General features: G+C 36.5%; 1 protein-coding gene across 2 annotated transcripts; it reads right to left on the reverse strand.

Moving 5' to 3' along the window:
- Nucleotides 1-7,183: 7,183 nt before the first annotated feature.
- LOC114530338 (tudor domain-containing protein 5-like) lies at nt 7,184-17,303 on the reverse strand. 2 transcript variants are annotated; one of them, XM_028551949.1, is made up of 22 exons: nt 16,961-17,303; nt 15,662-16,021; nt 15,223-15,560; nt 14,824-14,880; nt 14,300-14,447; nt 14,017-14,203; nt 13,755-13,821; nt 13,502-13,644; nt 12,954-13,020; nt 12,663-12,752; nt 12,154-12,253; nt 11,622-11,729; nt 11,370-11,409; nt 11,153-11,241; nt 10,741-10,937; nt 10,277-10,356; nt 10,058-10,126; nt 9,821-9,932; nt 9,454-9,489; nt 9,245-9,312; nt 8,727-8,949; nt 7,184-8,478 (listed from the first exon to the last, which is right to left on the reverse strand). In XM_028551949.1, the coding sequence occupies exons 1-22, from the start codon at nt 17,193-17,195 to the stop codon at nt 7,594-7,596; spliced, it is 3,699 nt and encodes a 1,232-aa protein (XP_028407750.1). In that variant the 5' UTR covers nt 17,196-17,303; the 3' UTR covers nt 7,184-7,593. The 2 variants fall into 2 exon arrangements, with proteins under 2 accessions (XP_028407750.1, XP_028407749.1); XM_028551948.1 differs by having other exon boundaries at nt 12,942-13,020.

A 17,303-nucleotide genomic window follows, 5' to 3' on the forward strand; every position in this document is an offset into this window, starting at 1 on the left:
ACAGTGTTGTGTACTCAAGATATGTAAAAACGGTTGCCGGTGACAATATAACAACATTGCAACAAGTTAATTCTTCTTGTTAAAAGCTGCACGGTTTGGCCTACGGTAAAGCCTGATTTTGACTTCAAAAAAAGGGAGGAATATTGTATGCAGAACAACGCGTTGGGCGTTCGGCCAGGATAGGAAAATGCGGATTACCAAGTGAGGCATTTCAACCAGACGAGTGAGCGACGAGTGTCTCTAGACAAGTTATCAATCAACATTCACCCAGGAAATTGAATGTGTTACATTATAAACCACATTTCTTACAAAGCTAAAGTCTAAAGTCAGAAAGAAAGAAAGAGACTAGAACAGTAATTATGTGGGATAATAAATTGCTAATTTAATTGACAAACACTGTTAAGATATCATTACGGTCACTGGCCGATAGCACAATTATTAGCTACAGCTGCGGTATACTGAATTAAAATACCCGAATAACTATATACAGAAGCTATCTGTATCATATGGGCGACAATACATTACACTAACGTCTAACGAAATAGTCTTTATAGGATTTACCAAAATATATTTCAAACAGCACAGGAAGCGACAATCGGCCAGTTTCGATAGGATTTTGAATTATACCCGTTAGAAAGTCAAGCCGCAAGGATCTCGGCAAGGACAACAATGAAGTCGGCAGAGGGATTAGCTGTTACAACCAATTCGAAGCTGGCAAATGAAAAAAATAAAGGACCACAGTGCAATGGATCTATTGAGTCCTCGTTTGACAAACTTTTAAAATGGAGGGAAAGTGGAAACCTTCGAGTGTTGAACGTCACGGAGCAGTGTCGTGGCATGACACAAGATAATTTGTGACCTTCCACGGGAAAACGTACGTTAACGATATTTCGTTGAAACGGCAAAACGAACGGATAACGAACGGGTAGTGAACGATCTGTAATAACGTTTCAACGAACCCAAAAAACGTTTTGACGAATTCAGCTAAAAATGTGAACGTTTAAAGTCGAGAATACGAACGGATGAATAAACGTTCAATCTGAAGCCGTTTGAACGATTTATGTTTATGAACGGTTTTAACGAATTAGTCTGAACGCCTGTTGCGTGTATGATTGACGCAAGATATTATTGACTAATTAAAAGAATAGGAAATATTTTCAAACACGTTACACGTAACATGTGTTGGCGCAAGTATGCGTGTACATATAAATACCTATACCTTCATTTGAATGTTTAACTCAGTAAATTTATTAGCTAAACTACCTAAATCGCATTATTTTATACTTTATATACATATATACATTTGCATTTTGCATCAAAATTCGGGTTTATTCGTTAGAAAGCCTTCAGTTATTAGTACAAATTATCATCGTTATGTCCAATTAATCAATGCATCATCTGCAACTACACCCATCAAAATATTCAGCACGTGTTTATTTGCAACAAGGTTACAGATGTTGTAAATCTCTCCACGGACAAACTATATGTATGGGTGGTTAAGGACATATAAACACATCATGCATGCATCCGTTTCATTAACACGGCTCTAAACCGAGAGTAAACGAGGATTGCCATAAATGGCCTGGCTTCGATAATAATATCATAGGCAATGTCATTGGTCACCGTCTCAGTTTGGTTGAGTCTCAGCTACTGGATACATATTTTTATGTTAAACTAAACACAAGAGATTCCATTGTACACTATTGCTTATACTCTTTGACGCGCAAACGACTAAATTAATTAGCGCAAGGATCAAGTTGTTTACAGATGCTAACCAGACATTACTAACAGTTATACAGAATATCGCATTTACGCAAAGTTCGTTTGTATGCGAACCAGCGTAGTAACGTGTGCTTGCATGCTGTCAAAACCTATTTGGTATAAATAGCCTACTACATTAAATGTCCAAACCACGTGAAAATCCATATTTAAATTTTAGCAATGCATTGCGCGGTAATAAAACATTTAAAATATAAGCTTGGATATTTACCTAGACCCTAGTGCACACAATATGTTCCGTGCGGCAATAGCCTCTAGCTGCGGTCAAGCTTGTCGCGGAATGTCGCCTATATACACAGTACTGTCGGTAGAAACTAAGGGCATCATTCTACCTTAAGAATATTATGATAATAATATTTATCGACTGCATGCCCCATCGCCATATTTTCTTCGCAAAGCTAAAGCTGCAATGTCCCTATTTCTGCCGCCATATTTTTTCATATAAGTGATATGTTTTGTGACCATACGATCACATATGCATGTGTTATGACTTATGAACCAGTATATCGCTAATTAATACTTGTGATATTAAATTAGCTAACTAAATTCTTGGTGGTCACTATATTCATCAGAAAATATTTTATTTCCCCCCAAATATTCGACTATCTAAATAGTTAACTGTGTAAATACCTATGCTACCTGCATGAGCCTAACAATAGTGACCTAAAGAAATAGAACGCGTAAATTAATGGGATAATTTTCGAAATCTTCATTCAAAACGACCGCGGCAATTCGCAATCTCGAAGGTCCGAATTCAGTTCCGCCCTGCAAGACAACTTAATACTCAACCCCGGCAGCAAGAAGAGATTGCACAGTATTTTCACTAAAGCATATAGCAATAGCAGACGCCCATATAGAAACCGGGTTTTTAATTCACAAAGAGTGCAAATAATTTTTTCTGCAAAGCATATAGCAATGCTGCCGCCCATATAGAAACGACAATGCCAAATGCATGCACAGGGGAGTTTATACTCCGGCACCATTTTAAGAAACAAACGATCCTGAACATCTTCGAGACATCTACTTGTGACACAATTTGTGCCTCCTGCTTACAGTAAAATTAACTAATCAAGGTTAATTAACACATGCATGAAAGCATTAATCCATTTTGTCTGGCGAAATCTTTTTATATCATATAATTATATATATTTCGAGGTAGCATCTACCCTTTTTTATGAAAAATGTCAGCAAAGTTTGTAAACATGCAATTGTTGTTTCAATGTAAGTAAATGCATCCTATAAATTGTAACCACCACGGCCCAAGCTAACAACTTTTCTAACCTGAGCCAAGCCATTTTTAAGGTCTGGCAACCTTTCATGTCATGTTTATTCGGAATGATTGGATGATCGTGGCCCAACTTGATTTCACCGGCCATGATAAGCAATCTAAAAGGTTATATTGCAGTGCGCATTTATATCCGAATACATTTTACTCGCGTCAACATATACATAAAATGCAATTGAGAATTGCATGATCATCTATATGAAATCTTATTACTTCGAATGCGTGTCATATTTCGATATATGCATGGTCAATAGAGAGCTACAGTTTAGCCAAGCAAATACACTCAAGGGAAAAAAAAACTTTAGTCTAAATCGAGACAACCGTTATACGAATTCTGTTGATGATCTCATCGATAAGCCTGATTTCATAGCTTGGAAGAAAATAATTGCAACCGCACCTAATAAAGTGGCCCAGTCATGACTTTCCTTATATCATAGCTAATGTTTCATTTAGTGTTCATACCTGGTATTAACCTTTATATATGCACGTGTTAAAACGCCTTGACTTCTCCATAGATGCTAATATCCAGCAAAGATTTGGGACAGTCTTCGCGAAATTATTGGTAAAGATCTTTACCCGCGCGCTCATGCACGCATAAACAGTTGATAGGCGCCATTTCAAATTTGCTCATTTTGCCGCTCTAGCTGGCAGGCTTCAAGGTGCAATATGACAATGCATAATTGCAACTTAATATCCGGAATATAATTTCTAATCAAGGGAGCCCAAATCAAAATTAGTGAAAATTTTCCTGTTGCCCAACAGCTGATATGTTGTCCAAGCAAGATAAATTCCAATGCTCCTTTTCTGATGAATTATATATAGCGAAATATATGTAGCAAAATATCTGAAAGGTCAAACTTAAATGTTTGTAAACGTTAGCTTGGCAACTTGCCCTTTGGGCTTGTGTCAGCCCAAGGAAGGACTGCACGCACTTTAAAACATAGCGTAAAACTCAACCTCACAAAACACGGAATTTTTTTTGTAATAAACAATGTCACACAATGAACATCATTGATATAGGTTCATTACTTTCATACAGTCTCTATCATTTATACGATTTGAGCCTTTTCCGCGTTCCACGTTTCCGATTCGAGGAGCAAGTCGAGAAATCAAATAACAACCAAACAAGACGCCAATTCTGGCGGTTACTGCGTCGCGCCAATCGTTGCATGCAACTGTGCCCCATTTCCTGTCAATATTTATTCCTTTAGAAAAATGTTTCTTTCTTAGGTTTTCTAGTAAATAGAGCACTTCGTACAGAATATACGGGTAAAACTGCATTATTGGTGCTAGGCATATGTAGCTAACGATATACGTGAATAAGGCTGAGTTTGGAATCATGTACTCTGGGAATCAGTTTGTACTGAAATTCAATAGGATCGGTCTGGCCGTTTTTACCCTTGAAAGGAAAGTGCGGTACATACAAGGCTTTCATGGCATACAAGGCTTTCATGATTCATGTGATCGTTGTCTGTAAACCCGTTTTAGTGTAGGTTTACCACGATCAGTGTGTGCTAGTGTATGCAGAGTGAGTATATCAAACAAGACAAGTCGAGAATCTAGCATTATGATTACCTGTATGTATTTTCTCCAACGACAGACGTCTAGATTTCCTGCGCTATCGGCCATACACAGCGATTCGTGTACGTGTTATTTTATATGACGTGTATCGTGCATGCTGTTACCTGCTTTTGGTTCGCACGACCAGAGTTCGAATCCCGGCAACAACAAACTTTTTCAATTTTTGTTTCAGTAAAATATTTCTTTTGTGGGGGTTACTAGGCTTAGATTACTATTTGAAGTGTGTTTAGCACGAAAATATTTCGATACGAAATCAAACGAGTTCAAAATACGACTATCTTAGTTGGCCTGCGCGGCCAGGTAGACCGGGTCGAAAACGTAAAAAACACACAAAAAAACATCGACGGCAATTTAAGACTGCGTTCGCGCAGTGCGCGACGCGTAAATATACATGGGGAGTGAATTGTGCTGAAATGTGCATATATCAATATACATGAAGTATTTTTTTGTGAATTAAGAGTCTAAATAAATATTTACAATGCATGAGTTATATTTATGCCATAGTATTTATGAGTAATATTTATGCAATTGCCACCTTTCAACATGCCAACAACGATCGAGCCAGATGGCTTAGATCTGGTGAGACAAAGATACCTTTTTAAGGAATAAGACAATTTTATTAGCGGGGCACTGAGGATCTTGTTGCTCCGGCACCAGTTTTAGACTAGATGCACGTACATATTTAAATTGCTATGATATTCATGCAGTGGCGTAACGAACAGAGCTGAGGATGGGGTCTTGAGGTATACTTGGTACTGCGGGGTCCCTTAATTCACTGTTTGTCATAAATCACGTTTTGCTTATACTATGATGTTTCGTTATCTATCCTGGCCCCCAATAAATGGGGATCTTTTAGTTCTCGTTGTAACCCTACCGAACGCGCGTTAGGGCACTGTATTTATATCTTCAAATATTAGCTAGGGTATTTCAATTGTTGTATAATTTGTAGCTATGTCAGACTGCATTAAAAACAACGAATTTCAAGCTGAAATGTCCGTCCTAGGGGCTAGGATGCGGTCCTTATATCAATTTTGAATAGATTTAATCAGTAGCTGCTTCGTAAGGAGGCCCAGCTAGATAAGTTTATCAGATGTAAATAAATTAGCTATATACACATGCACATGGTTTACAAGTACGATGTTAATATGTAACACGCAAAATCCCTCAATTCATTTTAAAATCTGGTTTTGTGTGTTTACATACATTTAGAGACTTCCGACAATTATGCAACTTAATTAGCACCTTGCCAAGACATATTATGGCTCGTAATGCTAATGTATGGCTTGCGACGTTGTTTGTGCGCGCGGTGAAATTTGGCTTATGGAAGCTACAGAAGTATAGTAAAGCACAAATTCTAACCATTTAGTGCATTACCGAAATTCAAATAACGATAAATTTTTGAAAGAAAGCTTACGACGTGAAATTTGACGCTAATGAAATAATTGCATGCACTGAATGTTAATTGCCTTCATGTCTGCATGACGCTAAGCATAAACCATAACATGAATTAAGCGCACAAAATAGCATTCGATTAGGCTAAAACGATATAACCTCACTATTTCCTTTACAAGCCTTCTACTAAAGAACTGAATACGTTTCTGGGAGCATTTCTGTATAGCACATTCTGCGCTTCTTCTACAAAGTTTTAACTTTGCAAATGTTTAATCTAATATGTTGAACTAAATCCAATGCGATTGAACGAAATTCCGGCAAACGTTTCAACGAACGGTAAATCAAACGGTTGAACGCTTTTGGACCAATTTTCAAACGTTTTTTCCTAAGCGTTCGAACGGGCAATTTCGAACGATGAACGATCTCGAAAATCGTTTCAACGAACGCTTCAAGCGTTTGAACGGCAAACGAACGGATAACGAACGATATTTTCGAACGAACGAAATAGCGTTAACGTATGATTTCCCGTGGAAGGTCACATTTACTGTTAGGCGATAAAAACACCGTCATCGGGTCTGAAAAGATTATTCAGACAACACAAAGTAAAATAACAGTACTTAAAAAACAATAGTCTTAAGTCTGGTGTAGTTCCGTATATCGTAAATAGAAAACTTAGTAGCAAAAAGTAACCGCTCCACACTATATCTAAACTTGTTGAAATCATCATAATGAAGATATTTGGATTAACTACATGCAATTAGCATCTGAATATAAAATAATCACTGAAGAAGTTACTGCCAACAAATCATATTGGTTTGATCACATGAATTGCTGATAAACCAAACGATCTTCCACCATCAAAGATACGTTTGAATTTTGAAACATGAAGATCAATAAAGATATTTTTGTATCATTTTTTCAGCTATAAAGCCGAATAAACGAACTGGCACATGCGTAGTAATCAAATCTTCGCGCAACCAGCAACAATATAATTTATGTTTATGTACCATATTCGACCTGTATATTCGACCTGATTTTTCGACCTTCACTGATTTTTTATTACCAAGTTTCATTATTAATGTATTTATAAGTATATATAATCTTATAATTTTAAGCTTTAAAAATATACAAAATTCTAGTTCCTTCCATAAATATATATATGAATCTCTATTTAAAACACAACTTCAATGTAAGCTATTGCATGCACTTTAGTTTTACGAAGATGTTTGCAACGCAAACAAATGCCACTTTATCTAAAAACTTCAAATAGAATAGCAAAATGGAAATTATACGTTCTCTAAATTCCCCGAAAGTTAACATTAAAGGTGACGCAAAGTGCTTGGTATTAACCTGGCTAAAATTCTGAACAAGGTCATCAGTCCTTTTGCTAAAATAATACACGAAACACACTCGCGAGTCTCGAATCACCCGCCAGTTTCATCGCCACTGAAGTGAACTTCAACATAACAGAACACAATTTAAATTTCTGCAATACATAGCCAACCTGAGAGTACAGGCAATCGCAACAAATCAAAGATCAAACTACGCCATAAACGTTATCTTTGACTTCGGTTCGGATTTGGAAATGGCGATCCATACTGAAAGAGCAGCTGAGAGTTGTCGACAAGGCCTGGGGCAGACATAGGGCCATTAAAAAGCATTACATCAGAAATGGGTGCCGGGGGGATCATCGGATGAAATGGTCCAAAGAACCCTTGGAACGGAATATTGGGTGGTCCTATATTTGCTCCTGGATGAAAGTTAATATTATGGGCCATGTGACCACTAGGCATAAAAAGAGGCAATCCTAGCAATGGTTGATTGACATGACGTGGGTTAGGATGCGATAAATTTCGCGACTTCTTCTTTGAATCGAAATGCTGCTGTTGGACCTCTTGGGCTCTCGCTCTGTTTTCCAATTTATCAATTGTCTTTTTAGCAGACTGAGCTAGATCAGTGTAGTATTGGTGATTCACCATAGATGCAACTGGGACAATCGCTCTTCCATCTGGCTCAATTATAGATGCCAGCTCATCGCCTTTTTTAATTCCTGGGTTACAATTGTTCTGTGTAGTGTTTGGAGCGGTAACATTGGGCATGGTGGGATTGTGGGGTATTGATGTGGGTATATTTGGAATTATAGGAGTAGATATAGGGTTGTCAAAGTTGGAGAATAAAGGTGGCATAGATGTGTCTAGAATAGGATTTGCACAGGTAGATGCGGGTAAGCCAGGATACGGCCCGGATGACATATTTTGGATATTGGCGTTCTGAGGGGTAGATGAGGGTGTGTTAGGGTTATTGGTTGATGTGGATAATTCTCGGTATTGGGTAAGTGGACCAGCTGGGGTGTCATTCAAAACAGGTGATGATCTGCGCATTTCAGGTTTAGTAATTCCAACAGGCTTAGCAGATGGTTGTTCAGGTTGAGCAAACAATTCCTTCAAATATATGTACAATCTAATCAGGGTGGAACAATCGCCATCAGGTAAAGAAACTTTTTTCTTTTTGCATAGTCTCACTCCAAAAATTGAGACCATCGCCGTGTTATAAAAACGAACGCTATTCCAGCTAGTGTATCATATGCTATACGATGCGCAGAGGGTTATACTTGTCTTTTTAACTTTTTTCCCCGAAAAAATATCAATGTTTGCAGCAAAGATTTAAAAAAATTATTATTTAGAAATACCTTGTTAGACACGTCACCAACAATATCTTGGCGTATGACGTTATCCTGTTGTGCTACTCGAGTCTCCTTCGATCCCTCAGTGCCCTTAGCTGCTTCTCTGATTTCCGCTGCCGCAATTAATTCCCGGATGTGAAGAAGGCGTCTTTCAACATCTGCAGCTTCGTCTACGGTGTCCTCAGATGGGATTAGGTCTACGTTTGTCATGGCACGCAATATGCGTTTTCTAAAAAGATTCAAATCCAATTATTGCAGAAAGTGAGAATGAGACAGAGCCTTTGAAACTATGACGGAACAGCAGAAGTTTGTCTAGAAAGTTATTAGCTCTTCTTTTATATAAAATGCAGCGTCACGTGTCTTTTACCTCTGCACTAACAATTATCTGATCCTTGCAACATTCCTCATAGTTTCGTCCCAAACCTCACTCATGGTTCCCAGGCCACCCTCCACATAAAACAACCCTTACTTCTAACATGACCTGGTTGATGAAGAGAACTACATTATGATGACATGTACAATACCTCGCAAAATTCAAAGCTTGTTCGGCTAGTCTTAATTCTTCCAAATCATGTTCCTTGTCTGGTTCACCCTATCCAAATAAAAAATTCATGCAGACGTTTTGACGTTTAAAAAATTTATTCGCAAAAGAAATTTGTTTGAGAAAGGGTCAATACAAGACGCACAGCATACTGATATGGAAATATAATATTGAGAAAATAATATACTGTACCTGAGATGAATCGTCTGTTCCCTCATTGTGATCGCTCTATAGTTTTAGAAGAAAAACATTTTTATACTGTCAGTACATCACGGAATATTCATAGTATCCCCTTCGTTGCCAGCTATCTCAAACATTTGAGCAGAATTTCCGCCGGGACCAAATATGAAGAGAGACGTTTTGAAAAATGCAACCAAGATTGTAGCTATATCTACAATCATTAATTGTTATTATAGAAGACTTTCTATGTGAAGTATCGTTTAGTTTTTCGTTTTTCAAACACCCAGAATGGTAAACGAGTACTCGAAAATATAGGATTTTGGTGTTAATGAAAACATTCGTGCCATGTTATGTTTATATCAGTGTCCGTGTAACTTACCTCCTCGACCCAGTAGGTCCCAGGGTTTCGCTCATACGCAGTGGTTTCATTCTTTATCATTTGAACAAGTTCTGATGACGGATGATTGAATGTCTCAAGAATGTCCGGAACACTGGAGTAAGAAATAAAACGATGAGAGAGAATATTTCCTGTCCTGAGTCGAGAAAAATGAATTTGATATTTCTGGGACTTTTAGCAACATTTGGTATTTTCAGTTATGATTATTGAACAACGTACACAGACAGCGGAAACAATGACGCGTATTCCTTAGGTTCTTCGCTATCTGCAAAGTCACCAACTTTAAGTCTGAAATACAAATATATAAATCTTACACTCGGCTTTCGGGGACATTTAATCGCTAATCGACCTCAAAGCCACCCCAGAAATTATTTTATACTTATACAGAAATTATGCTTTATACAAACTTGTGGTTTAAAACCATTATGCGCCAATTACCTTCTTAATTCATTAAATAGTTCTTCGTGATCTTCTCTGCAAATAACTTCTTTTTCAACCAACTTTTTAGCATCTCTTAACTGCCAGTGTAAAATAATTAAATTCATACAAGAGATCGCTCAAAACTGACAACAGTACAGTAAAATCAAAGAATAATGATACGTTATGGTATACAAATACAAAGCATTTGTTTACTGCAGAGATAATCAAATCTTCTTTAAAGATTATAAAATACTTTGCTTATGAAGACAACATTTCGCATCTTTGTTAAGATCTAGTTCAATATTTTGTAGATGCATGCATGAGGTCATATTTCTAGGTCAAAACTTTGCTTCTCCTATCAAAGGCGGCATTCTTATTCATGCATTACGTACACTACTCAGCAGGTAAAGTGTGCATGCTATTATCCCAAGGGTAAAACACGTAAGAAAAGAAATCGAACAAAAAGCAAAACAAATTCTTACCTTGGACCGTAGGATGTCAGAGTTCCACAAAAGCGAAGAGATTTCCGAGCGAACAAGATAAGGCTTTTCCTCGAATTTGACGATATGAACACGTTTATCACCAGGCAGGGTCAGCGCTTTCACGACGACATGAACGTCAGAAAGTTCCTCACAAACTTGACGCATGAATTCAATATCTTCTGCTGTTGGTTTCTCCTCTGAAATAGAAAAGAACCGCTCTATTTCCATACACAAATAAGATTATGAACTTGAGGTTTCTACTAGTTCATAGAAATCGAGCAGAAGAGAGATGCGAGAGTAATTTAGTAAGTACACATACTACTATTAAGTAATAATACTACAACATTTCTAACAAAGTTTTGACTCTACTCGAGGGGTGCTCATGAACCATGAAGTAATGAAGATTTACTACCATCCATAATGATTGGAGCAATTTCTTCAGGTGCTTGCTGTAATGGTTGCTCGGATGGCGCCATGTTCAACAGTGGCGTAAAATCAAATCTGGGGTAAAAAAGACGGAAGAACAAGCTGAAGAAACACATTGAGATCAACAAACAAAAAAACAAACTCGAAAGCATGTTGTTGAGCTCCGATAATTCCTGTTTTATGTTCGAGTTTCCAGTACTTACGATGGAAAGCCAGTAAATAAGTTTAGTGGAACAGAATAATCTGAAATCAAAATATAAGACATTACATATATTTACTACAATGTATAAAAATTCACCAGGGACTTACATTTTTAAGAAAATTTGGCGTACAATGAATTGTATTTAATGCAGCTAGTAAATTAACATTTGAATAACAAAAATTCGATGATCATTGAAACTTGATTGAATGACGGAACCCCCTAAATGAAACTTTTCCAATATGCTTTACTGTACCTGGAAAAGTAGGTTCGGCTTGTGTCGTGTTCAAAACAATTTGCTGGTTCAATTGTTGCTGTTCTGGTGCTGCCGGTGGTAAACCTGGTGGAGTAGTTCGTCCACTCGCTAAATATATAAAAATAATGTTTAATAAAGAATCTTACAATTATAAATCTAGGTTGGTTTGTAAATTTAAACTACCACATGATAAGCACGGATGATTTCTATTAACCGTGTTTTAGGAAATACAGATGCATTCAGGTAAGTAGTAGAGATGATCTTCAGGATCAGGGTGATGCAAGCGATAAACAAGAGTAGATGCCCATTGTTAATGGAAATACTGTTCAACATCTATTAATTCTAAACTTCTGATGTTAAACGCTTTTTCTTCGCCCACTCCGAAACCAGTGTATGCGATAAATTGCATACGTATATGTTGTGTACACGTTTAAATAAAGCATCATGTTATAACTGTATATATTAAATATCAAAAAGCTGACTAGAGAATCAAATCCGACAAACTTTATTGAAATAATCCCCACATACATACCTTGTTTAAATACAGCAAAGCCTTCGTGAACAAGTTGATCATTGATATACACATCATCGTTACCATTCGTATCACAAATACACAAGTCTAACACGTCACCCTAGATACGAGAAGGAATTTCAAACAGATGGCTCTCAGTTATTGTCCAGAATATTTCTCAGGCCTGGTATGACGTTTGCAGTCCAAATTTTTGTCTCAAAAACTTGTTATCAAAAATGTGGTTGTTAGTTTTCAACATGTTGAAAGATTGTCTTAATAGGGATGATTGTTTTAAAACATCAACAAGATTCATTGTAATTATTGTTAGGTAAATACAGCAAAGTTAATCGAAAACAATCGTAGACGAGTGGATATTCACGGGAAAAAAGTGATATCACAATGAAATAAAGTGAAATGTGAAACAACTTTCATGTGAAACATGAAATGACTGAAAAAATGGGACATGTAACCTAATCCTCTCTTTGACTTGTAGGTACATATAACTTTTACAAAATAAAAGCATGACTAACTTTTTTGTCACTTTCAGTGATTAGGCCAACTAATCCCTTGTTCTCTGTTAATTCGTTCATTCTGTGGGCAACAGATGGATCCCATCGCGTCTGAAAGATGGATAAAAAATTAAGACAGGAGTTCCGCTGGATATAAAAAGCTTGGCTTCCCAATAGCCCGGACTGGTAAGATTCGTACTCCAAATTTTAGAATATGAAAACATCTTCTCTTAACGTTGAAGCATAGTCAGTTAGGTCTGACCGGTCCAGTCATCTCTTAAGAGGAAGTTTGCTTATTACTTGACTCCCTACCACTTTTGGTGTGATATTTGACAGCTTGCTTTTAATGGCTTGAGATGGTAGTTTGAAGAATTCTTTCCTACAGTGAAAACCAAAATGGTCAATTTAGTCTCTTAATCCGACGATTCAGCTTGACGATCGTTTCGCATATTTACCCAGGCTAGAATCCACCCTGGAGTCGATTATCTTGTAACGCTAGCAGTTTTGACTGCAATTTAATTTAACCGCCAGTAAAAGTACAAGGGTGTCTCAACCCCCCAAAAGGTTGAATCATCTCACAGCAAATGCCTCATCTCCTACAAGGATGTCCCATCCCGGTTTGAGAATGTACCATATCCCCTTGAAGATATGCGATTCCCACCTTAGGAGGGTGTGCCCCTGAGTGTGACCTGCCACGAGTGTGTCACCCCCCCTTGATGATACGGGATTCCCACACGAGGGTATATTCCTTGTATAAGTCACTTGGATAGGGACGAAATATACAGGTGATAATGTATCTAGCAATGATCTGACCAACAAATACATTCTTAGTGAAAGAAAGCAATGAACAATTATCATACTTTATCAATCGTAAATCCGACTTGGAGACTTGAGAGGAATTGCCGTAATCGACGTAAAATACTTCAACTGTGAATTGTGATGGCGTGGCTGTAATAAGAGCTCGATACCATTCATGGTCGACTGGAAATCTTGCAACACACACCTGGGAACACGCAGATATAGAACTTCTAACTTTCAAGTTCTTAATATATTTGTTAGGAATGTTAATAAAGTTTTATACCGTGACAGCGACTTCATATCGAGATACTGTACCTGGCCTAATTTTAGCAAACTGTCATCAACCATGAACTGAGCACTTTCTTTGGAACTATAGAATTCCCTAACAATACAGAAGCAATCATTACCTCTGATTACTAAATGATTCAAGACATTTATCTGTGTATTCACTAGAAGAATCACAAGCAAAGGTACATATCTAAAATCATCTGATAATATGATCATTGTTGGTAAATATCAGTAAGTATTACTGTATTGGAAATAAACAGCTCATAACTTGAATGAACAAGTTAACCACCTGATATTATGCTGTAGTCCTTCCAGTTCTGAACTGAATTTTCGTAACTGTATCCAAAAACAGTCTGGCGATCGAATATGTGTAACATACAGTTCAATATAAAATTCATCTGGCAGACCCTGCTGAGTATAACCAACACCCTTACCAATAGCATTCTCAGGAACATACACCTTGGTTATATTTTTATCTAAAAGTGAATTGTCGGGAAAAGGTCAGAAGAATCTTTTGTCTGTGGTAAGCAGTTCATAAACCTAAAAGATGTTTAGTCATTATTGTGTGTTACCTTTTCGTGATTTTGCTGCAAGAAATAACAGCCAATCACCATTGGGGAAGGGCCTTTCAATTCTAAATACATCTGGCATTGCTGAGGCCATTTCTATGATACTATAAAATCCTATTTTCAAAACATCCAGTTCCTTGCCAACCAAAGTCTAAAAACACAATTGCATTTATTAAAATTAAACTGTTACCTAGACAAGAGCAGTTGCAAAAACTAAGAGCTGAATCAGAGTACCTCTGAGTATATTGTCAACCAATGGTTAATAAATAATGTCAGTTTATTAGATACACCAGTTATATTACAGTAGATTTGCATTTTCAAAAGCTACTATTAATCAATTAAAGGTTTAGTGGTCATGCAATCTAGATCTACCCATGGGTGATATTTGAAACTATGTCAAACATGGATTAAGACACCAAATTTTTTATTGCTCTCTGCATTATGTAATATGATAATTATAAATAATAATATATAATTATATATATATAGTAATATGAAGTTAATAGAAAAATTAAAAATTGTCCAACCTTAAACTCAAATGGAAGACGAGCTGCCCACACACCATTTGGCCTCTTTGCTAAGACCTAAATTTGAAACAGGTTGAGTTCATTTTTATACCACAACTTTAATCTTCACTCTAGATCCTGGGATTATACTAACCCAGACTTTCCTGATGTTCACGATGACACTTATTTGTACTCCATTTTTTTAACTAATTTAAAATTTTCTTCAACATACAACAACCCTCATCTAGCCCTTATATAATACCTATATATCTAATCTTGATGGTATAATCTCAAACTGTCAAAAAGTTCTAAACCAAATTTTAAACTTCATTTTTAAAGAGTTTAACAAAGTGATAATGGACATTCAATGGTAATAGAGGTCAATAATACATAATACAACTAAAATTGCTTATTACTTACAGATATAAGTTCATCTTTCATAGAATCACTGACACCACTTTGGGAATCAAGAAACTCCTTAACTTTTTCAACTGCGGTTTTTTCACCCACATAATCTTTATTAGTATTTACATTGCCATGAAGCATGTTCAGGTCAGTTAGGGGTTTACGTTTGTGAGGTATTACATGGGCATTACACTTTAGTGATTCCGTCCTTGACAAAGGCATATTAGCTTTTAAATGTGGTGTGCTTTGGGATGCTTTTGAAGAAAGAGAATTTTGAGATACCGTTCCTAGAGCCAATGTATTTGAAGGTGATGGCTTTGTAGGAGGGGCAGGGAGAAGAGATGTCTTTTTCCCTGAAAATATATGCACAAATTGGACTTTAAATTAAAAGTCTTTACACCTATATAAGAAAACATGTAAACATTTTATTTGTAAAACAAACAACAAATCGAACCTGGTGGTGGTTTTCTGTTCTTTCTAACAACAGCACACACTCTATATCCCCCTTTTGGATTCTTAACAATTGTTGCAATATCATTAATAGCATTCAATAACATAGACATTGATTTGAAACCTAAATTAGAATGGCTGAGTTCTTCACCATAATGTCTTGCATACACTTCATTGAAGGAAGAACCAAGGACACCATTTGGATACACACTTAGCAACTCTTTTACATTTCTCCGAAAGCTATCAGGTACAACCAAAGGTTTCGTGTTGATAGAAGCCTTGTGTATACGGCGAGACTTTGATGCATTGACTTGTTGCCTTGACACAAGTTTTGCAATATGTTTTGAACTCTCATCTGCTATGCCTAGTTAAAAACAACAAAGAATTGTTTTCTCTACATTTACTGGGCAGTCAATACTAGATTTCGCATTCTTTAATTTCCTTTATGCATCGGACAGTGTTGCTGTGTGCAGAAAGGATCAAAAGTTCTCTCCTTTTGTTGATACATTTTCAATGATATATTGAAAAGAAACTTGACATCATATTCAAAAATGGAGAATACACCTATCTTTACATTAAGATGTTATGAAAATTATGTTACACAAATTTGAGGCTTATCATCTAACTGGGTGATTCTCTGGTAACATGATTGTGACACTAGTTGCTATTCTATATTTTTATATATGCGAAATATAAAGCCTGAAGAAACAGCATTGAGAAATTCCAGTCAGAGAGAGAAGCAAATTGTAATTTGCTTAATTTGATAATGAAAATCCAAACTTTCCAGAAATCTCAGATGGAAAATCCTTGCTATTCTGACCAGAATTTAATTTCAATTATCTGAGCTAAATGGTGAATTCCCATAGCCAGTTAAGGAGGACAAGTAATGCAAATGAAATTTGGGGGAATATGCACCATGCAAAAAATTAAACCTAGCTGTCAATCTCTTGTCAATATCTCACATTATGACAATCCTTTCCAAAGCCTCTATGTTTTTAAGTTTAAAGAAAAGTGCAAGATTGATACAAAAAGTGCACTACTAAATACTAACAACTGATAATACTGAGATTGTTTGTGCTTCAACAAAAATGTATTACAATTTACAAATTTTTGAAATTCTTACACTAAAAAAATTATTTGCCTGTACTGACTTTTTAGTAAACAATTATGAAAGAAACACCAATATACTATTTCCTTTGTGTAAAATAAACAAATAAGAGAGATAACGAGAAAATAGTCAAAATTAATACCTACATATCAAGTTGCAACTTGAAAACAAATAGTAACAAAAATAGCTAAATACCTTCTAAAATAAGAATACCGTTACTCCAATTTGCCTTAACAACATCGGGCATTGTCTTAAGAAACTCTAAAGCTGATTTACATCTAAAATGTTTGAATGGCAACGGCTTTCCTAACATTGCATGATAATCATGCTCAATATCTTCCACGCTCAGGCCCCGTGGAGCGGAAATCAATAACGCTCTTATATTCTTTTTCACTTCAGGGAGTAAAGTAACCTCTGTTTTAGCCTTCATGTTAATTTTAAAGCAGTATTTACACTAGACGCTTCGCTGTTTTGCTGTTAATGAATCATCGTCCCCCAACCATATTTGTTTTTTGACACACGTGTTGAGCCTGTTGAC

The sequence above is a fragment of the Dendronephthya gigantea genome, unplaced genomic scaffold (assembly GCF_004324835.1).
Source record: "Dendronephthya gigantea isolate DGI-Jeju-01 unplaced genomic scaffold, DenGig_1.0 000061F, whole genome shotgun sequence".
NCBI lineage: Eukaryota > Metazoa > Cnidaria > Anthozoa > Malacalcyonacea > Nephtheidae > Dendronephthya > Dendronephthya gigantea.

What these genes read in the sequence shown, in the direction of transcription:
- LOC114530338 (XM_028551948.1), bottom strand. Translation starts at nt 17,195, where the DNA reads ATGAAGGCTAAAACAGAGGTTACTTTACTCCCTGAAGTGAAAAAGAAT. An exon ending in TGCAGCAAAATCACGAAAAG is followed by an intron (nt 14,204 to 14,299) that starts GTAACACACAAT and finishes ATTCACTTTTAG; the next exon opens with ATAAAAATATAACCAAGGTG. An exon ending in GTTTGCTAAAATTAGGCCAG is followed by an intron (nt 13,645 to 13,754) that starts GTACAGTATCTC and finishes GCGTGTTCCCAG; the next exon opens with GTGTGTGTTGCAAGATTTCC.